This window comes from Gossypium hirsutum, chromosome D12 (genome assembly GCF_007990345.1).
Source record: "Gossypium hirsutum isolate 1008001.06 chromosome D12, Gossypium_hirsutum_v2.1, whole genome shotgun sequence".
Lineage (NCBI taxonomy): Eukaryota > Viridiplantae > Streptophyta > Magnoliopsida > Malvales > Malvaceae > Gossypium > Gossypium hirsutum.
Window position 1 is genome coordinate 26,666,254 of NC_053448.1, and position 26,579 is coordinate 26,692,832.

General features: G+C 34.0%; 2 protein-coding genes across 2 annotated transcripts; one reads left to right on the forward strand and one right to left on the reverse strand.

The window, feature by feature from the left end:
* Window positions 1-18,783: 18,783 nt before the first annotated feature.
* On the reverse strand, window positions 18,784-20,140 carry LOC107945342 (prostamide/prostaglandin F synthase; the record flags this gene model as incomplete). Its single annotated transcript, XM_041107972.1, has 7 exons — window positions 18,784-18,991; window positions 19,070-19,165; window positions 19,312-19,371; window positions 19,439-19,483; window positions 19,566-19,680; window positions 19,794-19,840; window positions 19,922-20,140. Coding segments are annotated over 7 exons (699 nt in total), but the record flags the coding sequence as incomplete, so codon positions are not given.
* Window positions 20,141-23,731: 3,591 nt separating this feature from the next.
* LOC121224090 (uncharacterized) lies at window positions 23,732-26,326 on the forward strand. Its single transcript, XM_041106616.1, has 2 exons — window positions 23,732-24,385; window positions 24,527-26,326. The coding sequence occupies exon 2, from the start codon at window positions 24,589-24,591 to the stop codon at window positions 25,030-25,032; it is 444 nt and encodes a 147-aa protein (XP_040962550.1). The 5' UTR covers window positions 23,732-24,385; window positions 24,527-24,588; the 3' UTR covers window positions 25,033-26,326.
* Window positions 26,327-26,579: the final 253 nt, after the last annotated feature.

The window sequence follows — 26,579 nt, forward strand, 5'->3', positions numbered from 1 at the left end:
TTAGTTTATAAAAATATAAAAAATAAAAATAAAAACATCCACTTTGTAACTTCTCATTTTTTAGTGGTGTCAAAAATAGTAGTTTCGGGGCCACAAATTCGACAAGTAGGTGATAATATTTACGAGTCAAATATAGTAATATATTGAATTTTGTTTTGATTATTTTTGCTAAGTGAACAAATAGTTAGGTACAAGTGATTTGTCCCTAAAGTCAAGTGATTTTAGAAAATGAGGTTTCGGGACTTCATTTCTATAAACTGGATCTGTAAATATTTTTATTAAATATTTACGGAGTTAAAATATTGATATATTAAATTTTGGTTCGAAAATTTTAGTGATTTGATTGTTGATTAAAGAAAAAGGATTAAATCATAAAAGTTGAAAAACTTGAATTCTGTTGACTGATGGTTGATGAATGAATTAATTAAATTTTTGTTTAAGGTCTTGTATGACAATTAATCCCTAGTGCCGTGTAATGGGACGGTTAAAGTTTTGTTTTAAAAGAAAAGATGTTTTTATAAGTTAAATTAAAATATATGTATATTACTAAAATAAGCCAACCATATAACCCATCTTAGTTTTTCTTCACCCGAAATATCAAAGAACTTAAGAAGCCATATTCGTTTCTTTTTCAAGCTCAATCGGCCTTCCATGAGAGTAATTCTTAAATTTATTTTTAGTAATTTTTATTTTTTTAAATCATTGTAGTTTAATTTATCTAGCCTAAGGACTAATTTGTGATTCTGCCAAAGTTTTGAAAACTTACCATAGACATTCTTTAATCTTATTAGTTGTTAACGGTTTAGTTTGAAGCTTGATGATGAGTTTGGACTATTTTATTAAGTGATTTTGTTTAGTTTTAAAGTTTAAGGCCTAAATTGAATGTAAGTAAATTTTGGTAGGGTGTTCTTGAGAAATTTCAGAATTAGAGGGCTGTTTAGAGATGGCTGAATATTTGACAATTTGGGTTTTTGAGTTAATTATGAAAATAAATTTGTTTCGGTTTTAGGGACTAAATTGAATAATTGTAAAATTTTAAGGCAATTGTGAAAATGTCAATAAAGAAGTCATATGCATTAAATTGGATTTTATAATGTATTTGGGACTAATAATTGAAATGAAAATTACTGTATAAATCAAGAATTGATAGATAATTGTGGAAAAGAGAACATTATTGATTAGTCTCTGATATGATCATCTTTGCTGTTTAGCCCTGGTAAGTTTATACAGTTATATTTGGTTATAATTCATTATTAAATGTTGTTAATGATATATATATGTATATATTTTTTTAAAACTGCTGAAATGAAATTGGTCTATGTGAGAAATATCGAATTTCTGAAATGATTTCAATGGATCAAGTAAAAGTTTCATATATGAGAATTTTTACTGAATTTTTATTTTGGACCAAGCTCTAGCATGTGTTGCGGACTCAAATATACACATGACTCAGCTTTAGCCTAGACTGGTAACCTTACATGTATACATATCTCTGGCCAGGCTATTTTTCTGTGTTGTCATTGGTTTAGCCCGAACGGGTAACCTAACACATTTATTCTGTATCTGATTAGCTCATACGAGCATTACCTATTTCTAGACTTATGTATTGAATACTTTTAGAGAGAACCATCGGAAGAATAAAGATTGTTTGATACCCACATGTTTCATTGAAATAAACGAATTATGAATTTTGAACATCTGTATGTTTAAATGTTTACTGACTTGGAATTGTTGAATCATGTTGTGATAAGGTCGATACTTGAAATTGCTATATGTAAATTGATTTATGTAAGGAATGATTATGAAATGGCTATATGGTATCAAGCTTTGAATGAAATGTGTTACATATTATAGATTAAGAGGTGTGATTGAATTGAGATTGTTATTTATGAACATTATATGATATGACATATTTTAAGTTCTTATATGTATAAAATGAAAAGAATATATGCATTAGCTACATGGAATCAATCATTGAAAAGAGAAATTGGACATGGTATAATAAAATGGAATATGATTTACTATTTAATATGAGTTAGATGAATTGATTGGTAAATATGAAATTTGAATGTTTTTGCTATAGTATGCTCAACTTTCATGTATATATGTGAATTCACTAACTTGTGATATTTGTTGTATGTATAGGAAATGAATGAATTTATAAGCTTGTTAATGAAATTAAGCATGAAATGTACAAAATGATTCAAATTCGGTAAGTTTAATTTTCGTTATATACGGGCTTACTAAGCATTGATTTCCTTATGTCAGTTGTTTTCTTTCTTTGTAGATCATCGAAAATCTCATCGGTTGGAAGCTCAAATTGAAGCATACACACTATCTATTCCCAAGTCGATAGAAGTTTTGATCATTTTGAAGTTGGCTTATAAATGGCATGTACCAGGAGTTTAAGTTCACTTATTATTATTGTTATAAGACATGTTGTTTCATGCTTTGTTATGTGATGATTTGGTTGTGTTTATTTGGCTCTTTTGGGTATGTTTTGACCACTGTAATACCCAATTTATGCTCAGCCCACATACATTGCAAAAAAAAAAACCAAAATACTAATAATAATAATAATAATAATAAATCAAATTCAGTCCAAAAAAGTTCATTTACAATTGGCCCAGTACAGGCCCAAATTCTAGCCTAGCCCAGAACCCAACTCAGCCCAAAGTTTTCCGCAAACACCGAAAACCCTAGCAAGGGTTCCCAGCGCCGCAGCAGTGACGTCCCCTTGCTCCTCTTCCGTACGTGACGAGCCCTTGTACGCGCGCGCCTTCACCTCCGTACGTGCCACGTCCCCACCTCTGCACACCGTACTTGCAAGAAACGAGCAAACGCAGTAAAGAAGGCAGAGAAATTTGTATTCTTTTGATATTTTTTAGCTTAGTTTTTGGCCTATAAAAGAAAAAAGGCAGAAGCTTTTTGTAAACGGTTACAACATACAAAAAATACAGAGAAATAGAATACAAAAAAAAACTTTCTCTAAGAATCGTTCGAAAGGTAGATTCTGGTTTCTTTTTTTCTTTTTCTTTCGGTTTCGTTCTTTTTTTCTTTTTGGTTTCCTTACAATAAACGATGTAATAAGTTAAAATCGAGAGAGTACATACCTCTGTGATCCCGTCGTCATTCTCGATAGTTTCGTGGCTACCGAAGAGACCATGGATGGTTTTAGCCCGAGAACGGCGCAAGAGGAGAGAGGAGAAGCAAGTTTTTCTTTTGTTTTCTTCTGTTTTTCTTATGGTGACCGAATAACCCTATTAGGGTTTCTTTTTATTTGTTTCTTGAGGGGGTTTAAATGACACAGTTTGGGGCTTGAATCAGTGGCTCCCAAAACGGCGTGGTATTACTCAATGACCCGCGCTCGACCCGACCTGTTCCGTGGGGGATCCGCGCATTGTTGGTTAAATGGGTTATTTGTCCCTCTAGTCCCTCCGTATTGAATGTGGGTTCCAATTTGGTCCGTGTCGTGGCGCTGCATTTTGGGGAAGCGGGATATTTCCCAATCGGGCCCCCCATGTAATACGCGTGTTGCAACATGGTCCCTCACTTTTCTTTAATTCCATTTGCTCACTGTTAATTTGGTTTTGTTTGTGATTTAATCCCTCTTGTTGCTTAGTTTTTATTTAGGAAATTTATTGTTTTTTTATATACCGTATTTGTTCTTATTATCGTATGATTATTTTTTTATATGTTAGTATTTTATATAGGATTAACCTTATATTTTTTATATAGAAAGTTGATTTATAATAATAACACTTTACTTCCTTATATATTATGTATATGTAATATGTTTTTACTATATGCGCATATATATATATGTATAATAATGTATTATTAATCACAAATGATAGTATCACGTAGGGAAGCCTTCTTCCTTTTAAATTTGTTGTTTTATTCCAACTTTTATATATTATTGCTAGGTATATATTATTATTTTTACTAAATTTTACTTACATGAATTAGAACATAAATATCAATTTCAAGCTATTCACTTCTATTTTGCTTTATTTTTTTTATTTATTTCTTTGTGTTTTCACAATATTTCATTAAAATTTATTCAAACCTTTTATTTAGTTTTTATTCCTTTACCAAATTGTATTAAAAATATTCGTATTTTTATTGTGATTATTGTCTTTTTTGTTTTTAATTGATTGCGAATTTCTGATTGCTTAATTTTTAACATGGGTGTTTGTATGGTATAATTAAAGCCAATGTTTGTATTTGCCTATTACTTGTTAAATTACCTCTAGTTTAAGTTTAGATCGCTATTTATCTTTTACATTATATGTGCCATTATTTAATCATGTTATTTTGTAAGGGTTGATTTTTTTTATTAAAGCTTTATAATCGTTTTATTTCATGATCCTTAAAAAAGGGGGCTTAGTGTTCATAGGTTCCCGAGAGAATCGTGCCCTAACTTACTGGGCTTCGATTCTTCTCGACGAACTTAGATAATCAAGCGCCCACTTTAAAAAAAATTCAATTATTAAAATAAAATTCTTAAGATTTCAAAATGTTAGATCCTAACTTACTGGATATGACATTTTGTTATCTCGATTTTAAAATAAAGGCAATGTTTGATGTTTATGAATTTCGAGAAATTGAACCCTAACTTACTGGGTTCGAATTTCTCAACTGACTTAAATAATTAAATATCCTTCTGAAATCACATGATTTTCTTAAAGAAGAACAAATCTAATTTCGAAAATTGAATTGTTACACCCTAACTCACTGAGTGTAGCAATTTATCTCTACAAAACGAGAACATCTTGTTGCTCAATTTGGTTTATTCAAATTCAAAATTTAAAAGGATCGCATTTTTTAAAATCTTTTTGAAGTTTTGACATCTAAGACATTAAACAATCAATTCGGTACCAATTTTGGGCGTCACGAGGGTGCCAACCCTTCCTCGTGCATAACCGACTCCCGAACCTATTTTCTCAAATCTCGTAGACCAAAATCGTTTTAAGGTGAGCCGATCACACCCCAATAAAGGATCGGTGGCGACTCCCATTTTATTTTCAAAGTCGATCCCCATTTTTCAAATTCAAAAAAGTGGTTTCGACAACCACATATATATAAGTGGTCACATTCATGCCTTTGCAAGTTTGGTTTTGATTATGGTTTAATGTTATGAAATGCTTGATAGATACATGTTTTGTGATTTGGGAAATGATATATGTGATTTGAATAGATGTTTGAATTGTGGTACCAATAAGGGTACATTGGTTAGACAATTAGGTTGAATGATTTTGGTATGTTTTTTACATGTTTGAATGTGTTTTGAATAGGTGGAAATAGTTGGAAATTGGTTTGGCTTGAAACCTAAGGAATGGGCACTATTTTGTCTTATTTTGGAAGTCATTTTAGTTGAAGACGGCCTAGGACACGGGCTGTCACACGACCGTGTGTCAAACACAGCCTCCTGACACGGTCGTGTGCCTTATTGATTTTTAGGTGCAAGGTTGTCCACATGGTCACAGAGAGTTACACGGTTTGGCCACACGGCCATGTCCCTGAGCCACACGGTCAGAGCTCTGTCACACGGTCGTGTGACCCCTGTTTTCATTTTTTTCATATTTTTCTATTTTGTTTCAGATTAATCCTTATTTCTTTCCAAACTGATTTTAAGGTCCTATGGATTCGATTGAATTCTGTTTTCACATATATGCTATGAATAGTGATTGACTATTGACTTATAATGATTAAATTGAGCTTTGAATTGTTTTTATTTATAATTGAATTGAAATTCTGAGAATGTTGCAAATAAGTCCTAGTTAAATTCTGAATGGTGTTGGAGCTTACATAAGCCTGTTTAAGATACCAGAAATGACATATTTGTAATCATAAATTGAATTGACTATGTTTGAATGGTTTTTTTTGTTAAATTTGAGTAATTATTGTGCATTTATAAAGTGATCTATGTTTATCTGAGGTAATCAGTGTGAATCGAATGTATTCTATTTTGATTATGACTGTAGCATTTCGTAACTTGGTTCCGACGACCAGACCGAGTTATGGCTATTACACACTCAATCATATAACTTGCTTAGCATATAAAATAATTTTTTGGTAATTCCCTAATTGACTTAGGACTCAATTGATGGGTGGCTCCAACTTAGAAAAAATCTTAACAAAACACCTACTTAATCATATAATTTACTTGGTATATAAATTAACATTTTGGTAATTCCCTAATTGAGTTGGGACTCGGTCGATGGGTGGCACCAACTTAGTAAAATACTTAATAAATAGTATAGATGTGACACCTTATATCTGACCCAGATAGAGGATCCGAATATAAAATGTCACATTCAAGTGCCGAAACAACCTACTTTACTATCTATCTCACTTTATTGAAATGGTACTGCAGTGGTAAAAATATTTTTTTTAAAAATATTTTGGCAGCATTTCTGTTTGTTTTACGTAAAACCCATTGCAAAAAATAGATTTCCAGCACTTCGATATTGAAACATACCGCAAACTAAGCATATCATATTAAAACTATTTAATTGATTAATAATATTATAATTATAGCAACCAAAAAGTTAATTTTTTATGTCACACATACATAACTATAGCCAAATGACTTTACTAAAAACTAAGTACATGCCAACTTGAAACAAAACAAAATATACAAACTTTCTCAGTTGGATGTTGATGACTCTGAGTACAAGATCTCAAAATACACCTAGCTTGCATATGAACACAAGACCATTTGGTGAGTATTAATTTCAAATAGTATTACTATAACTTACTCAATATTGCATGAAATTTAAATAATTGGACTCAGTTGATTTGTTTCTTCCTTAGACAAATTCAAGTATGTCTCATATTAAAGTTTATCCAATACATTAATATACACATATATCCCGGTAAACCAAATGAAATATTTTAACTAACTAATCTATTTTAACAAACTTATTAACACTTTATGCTAACGATGTATGCAACCTTATTCAATTTTGTCTCATTTTGTCATATTGCAGTACATTCCCAATTTGAATCAAACCATTCTTCCAGTGCCTTATTAATACGTTCCAAACAAAACAAATTGTGCCCAACGCTCATTGGTTAATCTGAAGCAATAATCATGCCCAACATTCGTCGGTATGTCCGATGGTTAATGCACCTAGCGCTCATCAAACTATAGTCGAAGTAATTCTATATCGATACATCCAACGTAAACAATTCGCGCCTGGCTCTCATCGACTCAGCCGAAATAGTAATTGTGAAAGCCACGGTTGAGACGTTTGAAGGAAAATGCACCTAGTGCTCATCGACTTATAGTCGAAGAAATTTTATTTTATTTTATTTACTTGATTCTATAACTCATTAATTATTTTCAACTTTACCCAACAATTACTACTACAACCCATAGTTTAATTTCATTCTCACTTCAGTTTCCATTCTATTGATCTCAACAACAACAACTCTTTCGTTGAATGTCACCTCATATAAAACATGGCATGGTTCGTCTCATGTTCAAGCTAAATATGCAACTTTATTAAATTATACTATTTCAAATTTTTATACAATTTAACTCTCTATCACAATAATCAATCTCAATATCGTATTTCTAGTCAGCCACTCATGTGTAACTTTCTTCGTTTTGCTAACTTACCTAACAATGAAAATAAAAGGAAAAATAAATAATAAGTTGAGTTATGGTGATACTTACAGGAAATTTTGAACTATTCATCAATGACTTTAGCTTTTTCCTTCGCTCTCGAGGAAACCGGATCGTCGATAGCTATGAATTAACATAAACAAATAACACCATCAATAATTCACCCAATTGACAATAAATTATTATTTCAAAAAAAAACTTTATATTTCATTCAATTTAACTTTTAAAATCGAAACAAGCATAACTCTCCAATCTAAACGTAGATATATAATCTCACTTCATTTCCTTATATTTTTTATCCTCTATTATCAATTTCTAATAAAATCTCATAACAACTCTACTTGATATCCACTTTATTTTCTCAAGTGAAAAAAAAATAACATCTAACTTCAAGATAAAAGTCTCTTTTCATGTATATACTAAAAATCCATCCAAGTTAACATAAAAAAAACATAGAGAAATCATTAATGATAACTTTCTAAAACGTTAACAATTTTATAAATTAATACACAAGTTAGTTAAATTAAAATTCACCGATCTCAAAAACATAAGATTTATAAGAAAAGTAATAAGTTGTATTCACTAATTTGTGGGTTAAAGCTTGAAAACCCTAAACAATGTTTTCCTCTATTTCTTTTCTTTCTTTCGTGCATGGAAGGATGGAGAAGACAATCTTCTCTCTCCTTCCACTTAAATGATCTAAACTTTATATTTTATTTTATCATAAATAATAAAAGTAATTAAAGAGATAAGTAATTGAATGGAGTGAAGAGCTTATCTATACATTTGATAGAGTATGGAATATATATATAGATTACAAATGTGATCTTGACTTATCTAGTAAAGCTTAACAACCTATTTAAATAAGTAACAACCTAGTTGAATAAATAACAAAATATTAACAGATTTATCTAAAGTAGAATACTCAGTCAAAGAGGCTTAAGAAATAGTATTGTTAGCTTTGTTACGCCCCTTCAAGTTGGTGGTTGGCTCGACAAGTGACAACTTGGTGAACAATCGATCAAAGGTTTTGCAAGAAAGCGGTTTAGTAAGTAAGTCAGCCAGCTGATCAGCAGAGTGAAGATACTAAACTATAATCCGTTTGTTTTCAACTTGGTCACGAACAAAATGAAAATCGATGGCAATATGCTTCATCCGACTATAGAAAACTGGATTTTTGTACAAATAAGTAGCACCGACATTATCTGTATGTATAACTGGTGGTGTCGAGAGAGTATACCGTAGCTCACGTAGCAGATTAGTGAGCCAATTAGTCTCGGCAACAGCAGCACCCATAGCGTGGTATTCAGCCTCTGTGGAGGAACGAGATATAGCTCGTTGTTTCTTGGACGACCAGGAGATAGGTGTACTGCCCAAGTAAGTAGTGTACCCCGTTATGGATGTACGATCAACTGGATCACCAGCCCAATCTGCATCGGAGTAGACAAAAAGACGTGGATTGTTCTCGTTGACTATTCGCAATCCATAGTTTGATGTCCGATTGAGGTACCGAAGCAATCGTTTAAGGGCCCTCCAATGTGATGCTCCAAGGCAGTGCATAAACTAAGCTAATTTGTTTACAGAAAAGGCTATATCTGATCGTGTGAAGGCAAGATATTGAAGTTTACCCACAAGCTTGCGATATCCCGTGCCATCAACTATCGGATCAGAAGAGAAAGCAACAAGCATTGTGTCAGAGCTCATTGGATTCAAGAAGCCCTTAGAGTCCTGCATATTGGCCTCATGCAGTAAATCTGTAACATATTTTTGATGAGATAAATACAAACCTCCCTGAGATGAGGCTACCTCAATCCCTAGAAAGTAATGTAATGTACCAAGATCCTTGATTGAAAAATGTTGTGCCAATCCTGAAATGAATTTGTCAACAATTGTAGTGCCATAGCTCGTTACAATGATGTCATCAACATAGATTAACAGATATACTATGCAACCAGATTGTTGATAAATAAAGAAAGACGTATCTGACCTTGAACGCTGAAATCCAACACTAACCAGATAACGAGTGAGTTTCGTGTACCACGCTCGTGGTGCCTGTTTCAATCCATAAATTGCTTTCTTTAATTTGCAGACATAAGATGGATTCGAGGAATGCATGAAACCAAGAGGTTGTCTCATGTATACTTCTTCATCAAGAGTACCCTGTAAGAAAGCATTGTTAACATCAAGCTGACGAATCGGCCATGAATTTTAAGTGGCAATGGTGAGCACAAGCCGTACGGTAGCTGGTTTGACTACAGGGCTGAATGTTACTTTATAGTCTAGGCCTTCTCGTTGGGTGAAGCCCTTTGCAACCAAACGCGCTTTGTACTTGTCAATCATACCATTGGGCTTATATTTAATCCGAAATAACCATTTACAACCAACCACATTCCGAGAGGGATCATATGGAACCAATTCCTATGTCTGATTTTTAATTAATGCGTCATGTTCGGCTATCATTGCTTTGTACCAATGGGTTATTTCAAGGCTTGTTTGTAATTTGTAGGCAAGATGTGTTCGGTTTTGGTGGTGGTACAAGCTGCGAACAGTTTTGGCTTTGTTATATTATTTTTGGATCTAGTCATCATGGGATGCATGTTGGTGGTGGGTTGCGTGTTGGCTGTGGGTTCAAGTTGGCTTGCATTGTTTGCTGGATCAGCTGAGGGTGTGGGTGTGCAATTTGGTTGGGTGGTGCTAGGCATTGGGATAGGACTGTTTGCTGGTTGATTGCGAGGCATTGGGAGAGGTATAGGACATGTGCTGGTTTCAGCTGGAGTGCGAGGCGATAGGAGAAAAGTGGGGCAGGTGGTGGTTTCGGTTGAATTGGGTTCAACGTCGGGCATAAAGGTAGCAGGAGATGCAAGAGTACCTGAGCACGGACGCGACCCTTAATGTTGGTCGATAGAGATGGGAGACAGTAGCCGGAAACAATCACCTGCATGCACACTAAAATCTGTATTTTGATTGTGATTATTAGCCTCTTGTTGTTGATCAATTGATTCCCAAGATGCAAGTTTGAAATTAAATTTGAAACGGTCACACATAGTTTGAAATAGAAAATCATTTTCATAAAACACAACATCTCGGGAGAGATAAATTTTGGAGGACACAGGATCAAAACATTGGTGACTATAGTACTTGGATGAAAAACCAAGATATACACACAGATTGTATTTTGTGACTAGTTTATGTTTCGCATAGGGTCGAAGCCATGGGTAACACAAGCAGCCAAAGGTTTTGAGGTTGTCTAGTTTTGGTTTAACCTTGAATAGTATTTCATGAGGAGTTCTGTTTTCTAGTGTTGGTGTCGGCATTTTATTGATAAGAAAAATGGCATGTTGACAAGCAAAGGTCCAAAATGTACTAGGTAGATAGGCTTGGTGCATTAGGGTCTTTGCGGTTTCAATGACATGTCGGTGGCGTCTTTCAACAAGGGCTACTCGTTGTGGTGTGTACAGAGGGGAAATTAGATGTTGAATGCCATGAGTGTGTACATACGGTATTAGCCCAAGATACTCTTTACCACCGTCGGTATATAAGAAATAAATTTTGGTGTCAAATTGTCATTCTAAAAGAGGATGAAGTGTTTTAAAAATGTTTTGAACTTCATATTTTGTTTTTAAAGTGTATAACCACATGTAGCGGGAGTATTGATAAACAAAAAGAACATAATATCACTTTTAATCAATTGGGATGACTGGGGAAGGACCCCATAAATCACTAAAAAGTGTTTGAAGCGGTTTGGTGCTGGGCAATGTATTTTCAGAAAATGGCAACTTGTGCATTTTATTCGAAGCGCATGAATTACAAACGGATGAAATTTTTGAAGTAGAAAACAAAATTGAAAACTTATTTAAAATTTGAAGTAAAGTTCGACGATTGGGATGTCCCAACCGTCGATGCCACAGGTCTAAATTTTGCACCGCCACATTGCATTTAGGAGTGGGCAGACACAAATTGTTTCGCGGCCACTCGTATAAACCATCTCTGTTCGGTCCTTGCATTAGAGGCACTCTCGTACTCAGATCCTTCACAACAAAAGAGAAATGAAAGAATTCAATTGATGTATTGTTATCAAGACAAAATTGTGAGACAGAGATAAGATTATAGGCAATATTAGGAGAGCATAGGGTATTGGATAGTTGAAATTGTTGATTTGAAGTATCTAAGTAAGTGTTACCAGTATGGGAGATTGGAATGGTATTACCATTGCCCATGGTGATCTCAGTCGGTCCGTGGTAGTCATGTGCATGGACCAAGTTTTCGGAATCCGATGTCATGTGGTGACTTGCTTCGGAGTCAACCACCCATGTTTGTTCAGATTGAGTAGTGAGCCAGCATAATTAGCACGAGCCTGATGATAATTATGAGATTGTGACCGGCACACCTTGGCCGTGTGACCGATACGTTCACACAACTGGCAACGAGGTTTGTCATATGAAGAGGTGGTCGAGTTGCGCTGTTGACGCCATGGAGCATTGTTTTTGGATGTAGAGCGCCAATTTTTATTTCTTGGGGTGGATGGCCTTTGATTGGAATTATTTTGGGCCACAGCGGCAACAACAGTTGGTGGTTTCTTTCTCTCTTCATTTTGAAGGAAGAGTTCATGATCAAGAAGCTTCTCATACAATTTCTCATATGAGATCGGAGTTGATCGAGAGCAAACGGCGGCAGAGATGGTAGTATATTCTGGCCCAAGCCCTTGTAGGATGTGAACCGTGAGTTGAACATCAGTCAAAGGTTCACCTGCAGTGGCAAGTTCATCGGTAATGGTTCTAATATCATGGAGATAATCAGCAACAGGATGGGTGTCTTTTGTGTGTCGGGCAAGATTATCTTGCAGAGTAATTAGTCGGGTTTGTGATTTGTTTGCGAAAGCAGTTTGAAGGGCAAGCCAGGCTTTGTGGGCTGTTGGGGCATTGGCCACAGTTGAGGCAAGTGTTGGTTTAACCGAGGCCAAGAGAGCATTTTAAACAAGCTGGTCTTGTTGAAACCATTTTTGATACGCTGGATTGATGACATTGTGGTTGTCGGTTGTGATCGTTGGTGGTGGGGCGGATAAAGAGCCATCAAAGTGGCCAAAGATGTTGTGGCCGTGCATCAACATGGAGACTTGAGCTTTCCATGTGGAGTAATTTTGGCTACCGATTAATTTGATCGGCAGCTGGGACGCAGGATTGAATTGGATAACTGTATTGGCTGAGGGAGTAGTGTTGTCGGAGTTAACAACCGTGACTGCCATTGTTTCAGAGTAGGAGAGAGTGGGAAAGAAGAAAAGGGAAAAAAAATTAACTCGTGTGAGTTTGAGAGGCTCTAATTACCATAAAGAGATAAGTAATTGAATGGAGTGAAGAGCTTATCTATACATTTGATAGAGTGCGGAATATATATACAGATTACAAATGTGATCCTGACTTATCTAGTAAAGCTTAACAACCTATTTAAATAAGTAACAACCTATTTGAATAAATAAAAAAATATTAACAGATTTATCTAAAGTAGAATACTCAGTCAAAGAGGCCTAAGAAATAGTATTGTTAGCTTTGTTAGTAATATAAGAGCCACATTTTTTAGCCATATATTTGGCATGTTTTGCTACCTTTTTAAACTTTTGGGCTATTAGCAATTTTAGTCCCTTTAACTATTTTCAAATTAAAATTTATAACAATTTAATTTTATAATTTAACCATTGGACTAGATTAAATGCTCAAATCAGCTAAATTACTTATCCTTGATTCAATTTCATTTATAAAATAACTCTGTAAATATTTTTATTAATTATTTACAGACTTGGTTCATTAAAACAAAACCTGAAATTGTACTCTCCGATACCACTGTACAGAGTTGTTACAATAGATGCATACACAATAGTTATACAATATCTAGAGAGAGATATACACACACGATTCTAAGGCGCTCGCTAGGAGACTTGGACTGTCCCTATAATTTCTTACAATTTTTTTTGAAAGAAATTATTAATACTAGAAATTCTATCACACATATGCATGTGGAATACACATATTTAGAACATATGTGTGATTAAAAGTAACATACAATAAACAATGAATTATATGGTTTGAAACTAATTAATTATAACACATGAAATGTGTACGATATTGAAATAAAAAATTAGATTAAATTGTAAGTGAAACGAAATTTCGATTGATAGAAGTAATAAAATGTGCATATTAAAATAAAAATGTATAAAAGAATTAAAATGAAGCTTTGGTTAAGTGATAAATTTAAAATTGTACTAATCTAGTTAACATAGGTTCAAATATCATTTTATGCATGTTTTTTAATAAAAAAGATTAAAATACCCTCAAATAATATAACTTAATTTAATTACAAAAATATATTTCCATAATTTGTCTAACTAAATTGGTGTTCGGTTGACTCATGACACCAACTCGTTAAGTGCTTTAATAATAGTATAGATTATAGTACTATAAAAATATTAAAATAAAATTATGCTTTCTTCCCAAAATTTATTATTTTATTTTTTAATTCATGATTTGGTATACTAAATTTCACTCCCATCAAGCATTGCTATTTTGAGGTGAAAAAGTGATTTTCAATCTCAAAAGTGAAGCACGGTGGAAAGCTACTTTTTTACCCAAATCAAAAAATTGGGATTTTGATCCTTTTGACTTTTGGGTATTGAAGGAACTTTTATTAAAATTTAAAATGTGTTTAAAAATATGGACTAATTTCTACTTTGTGTATCATTATATTAAATTATTTAAATATTATTAATTATTATATTTAAAATTTTAAAATATTTTATGTATCATTATATTTATAAATAATTTATTAATTATTAAAATGTATTTAAAATGGGGCAAAATATAAAAAAAAAGCCCTATTTTTTTAAAATTTACCGAAATGGGCCCGGTATTTTATTATTTACCGGAATGGGCTATTTTTCCGAAATCGCGTCCACGTCAGCGTGATGTCAGGGGATGTGTCAGCAAATCACGTCCACGTCAGCGTGATTACTTACATGGCAACAAATCGCGTCCACGTAAGCGCGATTTGCTGACGTGGAAGCAATAATTCATGAACAGTTTATGTTTTTTAGCTTGGAAAACTTTGAAAGGCCATAACTTTTGGCTCGGTTGTCCGATTGAGACGATTTTTTTTTATTTCGAATAACTTTTCGAGATCTACGCGCTGACAAACAGCCGAAGGCGGTTTGCCGCAGTTTTCGTCGAAAAAGATCCTTTTTTGCCTCTAAATTTTGATTTTTTTCGGTTTAAAATTGAATTTTGAAACATTCAAATCATTATTTTCCTTATTTATTTGAAGTAAACACCAGATTTTTTTTACAGAATTGTTGTATTATTTTTTCTGATTTGACACGTGTATGGAATAGGTTCGATAAATCATTAGAACGTAAGTAATATAATTAAGATAATAACAGTATTTTTATAATATGTCAGTTAATTAGTTTAGCTTAGCTGGTTAAGATGCTTGCTTTTTTCCCTTAGTACCTTGGTTCAAATCTTGTTGGTAATAATTTTGAATCTTTTTTGTACTTGTTGCATTTATTTTTTTAATCAATTAATTCTTCAATGTTACATTAATATATATTATTAGTACAATAGTGTAGACGGATTGACAATTTGAGCTACAATATTTTGAATATTAACTACAATACATAATTTGAGTTACATATTACAGTAATACATTAATATGTATTATTAGGGGCAAAATACCAAAAAAAAGGGCAAATTACACATAAAAGCCCTATTTTTTTAAAATTTACCGAAATAGGCTCAATATTTTATTATTTACCGAAATGGGCCATTTTCCCCAAAATCACGTCCACACCAGCGCGATGTCAGGGGACGTGTCAGCAAATCGTGTCCTCGTAGGCGCGATTTGTGTCCACGTAAGCAAATCGCGCTGACGTGGACGCGATTTGCTGACACGTTCCCTGACATCGCGCTGACGTGGTCGCGATTTCAGGGAAAATGACCCATTTCGGTAAATAATAAAATACCGGGCCCATTTCGGTAAATTTTTAAAAAAATAGGGCTTTTTTGGTATTTTGCCCCCAAAAAAAGTCCTATTTTTTTAAAATTTACCGAAATGGGCCCGGTATTTTATTATTTACCGGAATGGACCATTTTCCCCGAAATTGTGTCCACGTCAGCGCGATGTCAGGGGACGTGTCAGCAAATCGTGTCCACGTCAGAACGCTTTGCTTACGTGGACACAAATCGCGCCTACGATGACGCGATTTGCTGACACATCGCGCTGAAGTGGACGTGATTTCAGGGAAAATGGCTCATTCCGGTAAATAATAAAATACCGGGCCCATTTCGATAAATTTTTAAAAAATAGGGCTTTTTTTGGTATTTTGCCCCAATATGTATTACTGTAATATGTAGCTCAAATTATGTATTGTAGTTAATATTCATAATATTGTAGCTCAAATTGTCAATCCGTCTATACTATTGTACTAATAATATATATTAATGTAATATTGAAGAGTTAATTGATTAAAAAAATAAATGCAACAAGTACAAAAAAGATTCAAAATTATTACCAACAAGATTTGAACCAAGGTACGAAGGGAAAAAAACAAGCATCTTAACTAACTAAGCTAAACTAATTAATTGACATATTATAAAAAAAACTATTATTATCTTAATTATATTACTTACGTTTTAATGATTTATCGGACCTATTCCATACACGTGTCAAATCAGAAAAAATAATACAACAATTCTGTAAAAAAAAATCCGGTGTTTACTTCAAATAAATAAGGAAAATAATGATTTGAATGTTTCAAAATTCAATTTTAAACCAAAAAAATCAAAATTTAGAGGTAAAAAAGGATCTTTTTTGACAAAAACTGCGGCAAACCGCCTTCAACTGTTTGTCAACGCGTAGATCTCGAAAAGTTATTTGAAATAAAAAAAATCGTCTCAATCGGACAACCGAGCGAAAAGTTATGGCCCTTCAAAGTTTTCCAAGCTAAAAAACATAAACGGTCAATTTTTTGACCGGTGGGTACTGTTCACGTGCGGTGCAAATCGCGTCCACGTAAGCGCGATTTGCTTCCACGTCAGCAAATCGCGCTTACATGGACGCGATTTGTTGCCACGTAAGTAATCGCACTGACGTGGACGCGATTTGCTGACACATCCCCTGACATCGCACTGGCGTGGACGCAATTTCGGGGAAAATGACCCATTCCGGTTAATAATAAAATATCGGGTCCATTTCGATAAATTTTAAAAAAATAGGGCTTTATGTGTAATTTGCCCTTTAAAATGTTATTATGACAATATTAAATTATTTAAATATTAGCTAAATAATTTATTTTTAATTTTCAACGTCATGTATAAAATAGACATTTTAACTTTCTGCTACAAATTCTAACAACAATGTCAACAAGCCACACATTTCCACGACACTTTCCCATAGCACTTTCCAAAAACACTTATTCAAAAACATTTCTCAATAATAACAATGCCAACATTATCCATTAGTAGAGGTGATAATGGGCCGTGCTAGACCCAAGTAAAAATTTAGACCCGTTTGCTAGGCATGGACCCGGCCTGGCCTAAAAAATGGGCCCAAACCTGGCCCGGATAAAATACTAAAACCCGATCCCGACCCGGCCTGTTCATATTAATTTTTTATATTATATTATTTTTTACATAATTTTTAAATATATATAATACATCAAAAATACTAAAAACATTAAAATAAATATTTCTGAATAAATTAAAAATAAAATTTAAAAAATATATACTTAAATAATACTAAGATAGATGCAACTTAATAAGAAAATGTCTCTAAAATAATAACAAAATTAACAATAAAATAAGTGTTATACAATATCCAAACAATAACAACAAAATAGTAGCAATATAATAGTGAAATGGTAGCAAAATAGGGAGAAAACAACAAGAAAATATCATTAAAATAATAAAAAATAACAGATTTTTTTTTGTCATTTAGTGAATTCAGGCCGAGCTCAGGCCAAAAATGTCTTATCGGAGGCCGGGCTCGTTTTTAAAATGAGTGTTATTTTTTTGCCCAAACCCTCTCACTTTTTGAGCGAGCCTTCGGGTTGGGCCGATTGGCCTGGCCATGAGCAGGTCTAACCCTGAGTAACCCATATAATTTATTTTATTCATTTTTATTATATGTTCAAAGGATAAAGGAAATAAAATTTTTTAAATGATTAAGGTATCTAGTATTGTCACAATTGGATCATGCCGATCAGTTGGATCAATTGAATTAAGAATTGGTGGTCTAATCAATTTAATATGTAATATATAATTAGAAATAAAGCAAACCACTGTGAAATGGTAAAAAATCGAAAACCAAGAAAAAAAAACAGATGATTCAATCGATTATAATTTTTAAAATTTTATTTGATTATTGTTAAATTGATGATTTGATGAATTCAACCACTAACATAATTCTTAAAGGTATCTTATATAAACTCAACATGTGACACTTTTTAATGTATTTTTTTAATTTTTCTTTTGTATTATGAAATAAATTTATGTCTATTTTAATTATTTTAGTTAGACTAAAGTTTTTTCAACATTAAAATCATAATTCATATTAAAATTTTATATTTGCAAGGTATTTAAAAATTAATTTATATAGCTTTTGCAATATAATATTGTATCTAATATTTTCAATATTGTTGGATAATCCAAATTTAAATAGCAAAAAGAAATCATCTTGTTCAAAATTTAATATACCTTGTAAGGTCCTTGAAATATTGTTCTTAATATTAAAAAAAGAATATTTTTATATTAAAATATATTTTCTAAAATTAAATAAAATAAACTTTATAAGTTTTTTTCCTAACAATTTATTTACTTTCAATTTTTATATATACCCTTTAATCCCCCTATTTATACTTTTGATTTCCTCCATGTGAATAGGCAAATGATCTTTATACACTATTATATTTTTAAATTAGTTTTATACACTTTCTTAATTTTTTTTGTATAATTAATAATTTAACAATAAATAAGTTGAATTTATCAATATAATTGTAATATCATGTCTATACATTTTCAAATCAATCTAATATATTTATTATATCAGTCTATAATAAGTAGATAAAAATTACCAATGATGATAATGAATGGATTAAGGATTTTAAATTAAAAGAGTAGGAGGATTAAATTTTAAAATTTTAAAATACAGGGACTAAATCTCAAATTCTATACAAGTAGATGTATTTTAACTTTATCATTATGCTGGAACTTTGCAACATATATCAAACACTTGATCTAAAGGTGCATGGTCACCTGTTCCTTCATCTTTATGAGCATATAACAGTTGTTTACCTTTGAACACAAACATCCCTCCCTGATAGTACCAAAGAGGAAAACTTATATTATAACATTGAATTTAGGCTTATACAAGCTAAAATGAAATTAGGCTTACCTCTTGCAGTACACTACTTGTTTCGTCAGGGGTGGCCTCAATTGTATAGTTTTTTACAGCTTCTTGCAGGGACTCAAATCTTGAAAACACTTTAGTCTGCACGACATAGACAGTGTATGATTGACAAGCATGTGTTTGATTTATTTTTACACTCCATCAATGTAATAGATGTTTGTGTCCAAAATTACTGAAATCTGAAAAATCGAGAACAAAATACTGCAGAGAATGGAAAAGAGATGTACACTTGCTGGGTTGAAAAACGTACGACCAAAGCCATAATATAGGCCCAAAATATCATATGCCTGAGAAGGAGAATGTTAAAAAACCAAGTAAAGGGAAAATATGGATCCATTAACACTGTGATATTACCTCCCGGTTTGGATCAGCGTAAAGGCAATCCATTGGAAATGGTAGCTGAATCAATTTCAGTGAGCCAACTTAAGAAATTTGTTAACAACAATAATTATAATAATAATAAATTTGGTATCAATGGTACCCGTTCTGCAAGCAAACGTGCTTTGTTAGGTGTACCAACGCCGATTGCAATCAGTTTAACTCCAGCCGATTCAAATCTTGCTTTTGCTTCTTCCAATCCTAAAGCAAGTTCCCAGCTAATAATGAATCAAAGAACATAACTTGTTTAGCAATGAATCATATAAATTTACACACACAATAAATAAATAAATAAATAAATAAATAAATAAACTCCCAGTGGAGTGAGTACCAACAAGGGCATCCGAAATGGCGTAGAAGTGCAACAACTGCAATTCCCTGTTGGGGGTGAAGAGAAGAAATTAGTAAAAGGCTAAGATCGGAGCAAGTTTTTAGCAATAAGAAAGGAGTAAAATTTACTTGGTTTTGGTCCCAAAGGTCTTTGAGAAAGACAGGCTGATCAGCAGCAGTGAAAATGGTAACATCCCCAAGGACGTCACCTATATCTGCACTGAATTCAGAGGCAGAGGCTTTTCCCACGACCCCAGAGTTGTCGGTGCCATTATTGCTTGTGAAAAGCTTGGCTGGTTTTAATTTTATAGGAGAAGAATGGGGAATTTCAATGAAGGAGTTTGAGATCCAAATTTAAGAGAATTGAGTGAAGAAAAACATAGAGGTCGCACCGATTGCAGGTTTTGTGAAGGTAAGGTGGTCATTGTAGGGATACAGAGGGTGGGAAACTGGAAACTTTCCAAGAAACAAAAAATGGTCGATTTGTTTTGACCCCAATTTTATTTGATGAAATTTGTGGAGGGAGGAATTTCTTGTTGCTGGAATGGTGGTTGAGAGATCATTAACGTTTTTATTGTGTGGGCTGCTTATTTGGATTAGGTTTTCAATTGGGTGGGATCTAGCCCACTAAATCACTTCTTTTTTTCAAGTCCAATATTATTTCCTTTCTAAGAGTTTTTACCAACTATCTTCATCTTTTCGTGGCAGTATTGCCATTAGACTGCTCAATGATTCCTTAATTAGATAACTGATGAGCCATTGACTGCCACCCAACTTAAACTTCCTTCTAAGTTTTAAATTGGTACCTAAATTAAATACTTGAATTTAGTTTTTTTAACTTAAAGCTTTTTTTTTGGTCCAAATTAATATTTACAATGAATGACTTATTTGAACCAATTTGAATTATGAAGCCAAGTTCAAGTACCTAATTGGATAAAAAAACCCTTAAATATCAATTTGAACCTTAAAACTTTATCATGGTTCCACCAATTGATATGTTTCCACAAATAAATTGAAATTCAATTTCTTGCATTGTATCTTCAATTTTTGGAAACCTATTCCATGAACGCACAAAATCTTTCAAATTACATCTGATTCAGCCTAGATATTGTAGATATTTTTCCATTTTCATCCCCGAGCATTTTAAATTTCCCATTTCTCAAATCATCCAATGACATGAATTAATTGATAGAGCTAAAACAAATTTGGTCTAATTTCATATACTATACGAAAAAAATTATACTCAAATTTGAATTTATATTTACAATAAACAGAATTGATAAATGAAATTTAGCAGCGTAGACATTTGTATAGAATAAATCTCTACCATTACATATCCCAATCTCGATTTCAACATATCTAACCTATAAATCAAATAGCCATTGGCCCTTGAAGAGTATTGCTAGGCTTCCATCATGGTTGTGTCCATGTAACCACTTCTAATCAAATTGGTGCCCTCTAACGAAGCCGAAACTGGGCCGATTGAAAGCAACGCGTGTCCATAAAAGGGTGAATATCATCTTCAGTACCTTGGGGCCCTCAAATTGGTGGCAGATCATGAAGCAATCTTTAGCTAAAAAACCAAACCTTGCTAGGTAAAATTTGTACAAACCCAATAATGCCCGGGCCCAACTAAACCTAGAATGGCCCAACACCTAACCCAAACTAAACAGCCCACTAACTAAATTCCAGCAGCAACCCTAGCAGCATACAACCTTCAACCCTAGCCGCCGCACATCAGCCCTGCACCACCACCCTTTGCGCACGTACGTGTCCCACGTACATCCCCAGTTGGCTGAATCTGCGCAACAAACGGCAAAACAGACGCAAAGAACAAGTAAACGAAAGAGAAAAACGCAAAAAAGGAGAGAATAACGGAAATACAAAGTTGTGTTATTTCTTTGATTTTTTCTTTATTTTTTCGGCTATATAAGTCGAGGAAAATCTGTAAATATGGGGGATTTTGGTGTAAAAGAGGACGGAGATATACGAGAAATAGAAAAGAAATACAGAGAAAATTTATTTTTCGAAGGTTTTCTACTTTGTTCATCGTTTCTTTTTGTATATATCTATATTATTTTTCCTTTTATTTTCGTTTTAGTTTACTTAAAACAACAAAGAAAAGAGAGGAAAAGGCTTGCCTTTAGCCGAAACCGTCGAATCGGTCCACCTCCGTCGCGATCGGAGGTCGGGGCGTCGTCGGAGGCCGTGGAATGGCTTGAGCGGTGGCGGCGGCGGCATGGAAAAGAAACCCTAGCAGAGAGTTTCTCTGTTATTGCTTTTAAAAAAGGGAAAAAAAATGAATTTTGGTGAAAATTTTGGCCTTTTATAATAAAAACAAAACGGCGCCGTTTTAGGGGCAGGATCCGCGCTTTGACCCGACCCGCAGGCAGGGTCCGCGCGTCCTGACCTTAGATGGTCTATTTTCGCGTTCGGTCCTTCAATTTTTTAAATCGCTTTCGAATCAGTTTTTGTTTATTTTTAATTTGGCCCACATATTTCTGCCGTTGTTCATTTTAGCCCATATCAATGCACACCGTTTTGGAGAGGTGGATTATTTCCGATTTGGCCCTCCATGTAACTCGCGTGTCGCGATTTGGCCCATTAGTTTGCCTAAATTTCATTTATTTCTAGTTATTTTAATTTTTAACTATTTGGTCCTTTTTTTTGCGATTGGTTGTTTTTTCTTTAATTTTTTTTCTCCCATTATTTATTATTATTGTTATATTATTTATTACCATCATTAATATTATATGTATTTTTATATATAGTGCATACGCATAGTTTTTTTAATATATATATAGGTATATTTTTATAGTATGCGTATGTTATATATTTTTCACATGTTTTATTTCTATTTTATTTCTTAATCTCTATATATATACACTCTTATATTTTTGTTTCAAATTTTTTTCTTTTTTTTTAGACATGTATATACATATGTAGTTTAAATTGAAGTGATGGTTTCATGCCATGCATTAATATTGACCACATTTCTAAAGAAAATATATTTTGGTCTTGACAAAAGTGATTAAATCATCGTCTTTTATAAATTTTCAAATATTTGGCATTTATGATTCTCGAGAAAAAACCGTATCCTAACTTACTGGATTGCGATTATTCTTCGATGAATTTAGAACGCTAAGTATTCATTTTGCATTAAATTCGCAAATTTTAAATAAAAGCTTATTCTTGGGAGTTCAAAATGTTGGGTCCTAACTTACTGGTCCTGATATTTTGACTTCTCGAAATAAGAATTTTCAAAAGCAAAAGGCAATATTCGGGTATTTTGAAGATTTAAAAACATTGTGCCCTAACTCACTGGGTGTGGTGTTTTATTTCTTTGAAATAAGAATGTCTTATTATTTTGATTCATTCACGAAATAAAAAGTTTCCTTTTAAAATCTTTTCAAATTTTCGACACCAAGGCATTAAAGAATCAATTTGGTACCGATTTTGGGCGTTACGAGGGTGCTAATCCTTCCTCATGCGTAACTGACTCCCGGACTCATTCTCTCAAATTTCGTGGACCAAAATCATTTTTAAGGTGAGCCGATCACACCTTAATAAAGGATCGGTGGCGACTCCAGTTTTTGTTTTTTTTAAGTCGACAACCAAAATTTTTGTTTTCAAAAAAACGGTTTCGACAGCTTGGCGACTCCGCTGGGGACCTTAGAGAGTCAAGCCATAAACTGATTATGTTTGTCTTTGTGTCGAAAATAAATTTTTTTAAAAATTCAGGAGTTCCCTTCGCACTCATTGACTTTTCATCATGGTATGTTGGTAACTTTGCATTTGCATTTTGCATTTTACCCTTAGGTGGGAGTGAGAAACTAGTCCTTCGTGAGGTTTTCACCTCCGTGCAGGGTAGTGGACCGCTTCCGGGATACATCCGTACCTATGTCTTCGTGAGATTTTCATCTCCCTACAGCCATAGGGAAATGTGTCCCCCTGAACTGAACTCGATCCATATGAGCCTATAATGGGTGAGGATCGAGGAATCTGCTGGTTCGGGTACCCTTACTCTAGAAACTAAACCGCATATAGTGAACCTTAGGAACTTATCCTAGGTAGAATTACTCTAAACCTTAGTAGATACCTGACTAGGAGTTTTTATTATTTCTTGATTGTATTGGATTTAATGTTTATACCCGATACTAACCCGTTTTCTTTTGTTTTGGTTATGATTGCATTGCATTTGCATTTTAGAAAAGAGATGTTGATTCAAGTTTGATTACTAATTTAGAAAGCTTATCATAAGAAAACAGGTTTCTTGATAAAATGGAAAATAGTACGGCAGCCTAAATTATTCCAAGAAATACAAGAAGGGCGATGGAAGAATTCGTGACTTTACTTCGAGGCCCGAGGATTCAAGATGATTGTCTAAGAGCTTTCAACATTCCAAATTTCTTAAAGAAGCTAATGAGCATTGCGAGGATAGGCAGACAACGGATTGCGACCAAAATCAAGCAGAAGGAGCTAGCAGTGACATCCTTTGGAAGTTCACGAGGTTTATCTTAACATCCGGATGAAGAAGAAGTAGATGTCTTTGCTTGGAGTATGAGGGCAAAGCCGTATATATATCCGCTTTATGTAAAGAAATTTGTCCTCTACTAAAGTTTTCTAAATGGAATTGAATCAGAATTAACGTCTCTTTATGCATTCATCTCATGCATCGCATCATATGCATTAAAAACCTTTAATTGATCCTAATTAATTAAAATTATTGCTCAGTTAACCTGGAAACCAACCAACCAACCCGACACCGATACGTCACTCGAGCAAAGACAAAAGATATGGACCAGAGATTAGAAAAGCTCGAACACTACCAGAAGAAGATGCAAGACTGGCTTCAGCTACAAATGCAGGAGCGGTTAGACAAGATGAAACAAGAGATGTCTGAGAAGATACGAGAATCTGAAGAAGATATAGTGGCAAAGTTAACTCAACTGATAACTAAGGGAAGTGATAAAAGAAAGGGCCCCATAGCAAATGTTGATGAGGGAAATGATGATGAACCTCTCTATCCTCCAGGTTTCACCTCTTCACATATGCGAACTCAAGCTGAATACCCGCGTAAATCTACTGTCACCATCATGCCGCAACAATTTCGAGCTGGTGTTTCGAGCTTTCAAGCTGGACCGGGATTTAATCCCAAAAATAATCCAATTAACTCTGCCATTCCTGACTTTGATGAATTGGTTGAGAAGGAAAGAATGAAGGAGGAGTTACCGAAATAGTTAGAGGAAAGGTGTAAGTGGCTCGAGGAAAAGTTCGAGGCGATGGAGGTCACTGAGAGTTATCGAGGCATTGACGCCAAAGAGCTGAGTTTAGCGTCGGATTTGGTACTCCCTCATAAATTTAAGATGCCAGAATTCGAGAAATACAATGGGACAACTTGCCCAGAGGCTCATATCACCATGTTCTGTAGACGAATGGCAGGATATGTTAACAATGACCAGCTCTTGATACATTGTTTCCAAGACAGCCTTGCTGGGGCAGCGTCCAAATGGTACAATCAGTTGAGTCGTGCCACGATTGGTTCATGGAGGGACTTGGTGCAAGCATTCATGAAACAATATAGTCATGTGACAGACATGGCTCCTGATAGAATCACCCTTCAAAACATGGAGAAGAAGCCGAACGAAAGCTTTAGGCAGTACGCGCAGATATAGAGGAAGGTTGCAGTCCAAGTTCAGCCACCGCTTCTGGAAAAAGAAATGACCATGTTGTTCATTAACACCTTGAAGGCACCGTTCATTACACATATGCTAGGAAGTGCCACAAAAAGCTTTCCTGACATAGTCATGAATGGCGAGATGATTGAGAATGCCATCAGGAGTGGGAAGATTGATGCGGAAGAGAGTAACAAGCGGTCAGCCTTAAGGAGAAGAGAAATTGAGGTAAACAACACAGGTTATTCTAAATCAGTTGCTGTAAGTCATCCAGGAAAGGGGGTTGCTAGTCAACAAAGTTCATTGAGATAGGAATCTGGAGTGAAACCAGGTACTGAGAAGCTCCAGTTCACGCCAATTCCGATGTCGTATAAGAAGCTGTACCAAAGCTTATTCGATGCACACGTTGTTTCTCCTTCCTACATAAAACCCCCACAACCCCTGTATCCCAAGTGGTATGATGCGAACGCACAATGTGACTAACATGTAGGAATTACAGGGCATTCAATTGAGAGTTGCATTACGTTCAAAAAGCTAGTTGAAAAACTTATCAACATGGGTGTTGTCAAGCTTGATGACTCGTCTAGCGCAGGAAATCCGCTACCCAATCATGTTTGAGGATGAAGGGACTGCAATGTATGAAGAAGTGGTGAGAAATTTGCACATCGATGCCATATATGCGGACACAATTAAAAGGGTCCTTGTTAGATATTCGCCTTAGAGGTGTTCTAAATAATGGGACTGCAGAGGAAACCCCTGAAGTATTTAGAGTCTGTTAGAGTAATGTTCAGAACACACTTGTTGCTTTCAGCCTAGAAGCAATAAGGATTTCTTTGTGAAATAGGCTCACGTCTGAACATTTTTATTTTAATGAAATACATTATTGCAATCATCTTTGAGCAAATGTTCTTTCATTCTTTACGATTTTTTTTATTCTTTTGGATTTTTTTTGCTAAACCATTCATTCATTCATCATACATTCTTTTGTATATTCTTTTTGGTACCCACTATGAGTCCCCAAATATCAATGACATGAGTGACGCTGCTACAGACTCAAAATTTCCTTTTGAGTGAGACATGTGTTTAGAGGGATCTCATGACTTTGAAGATGT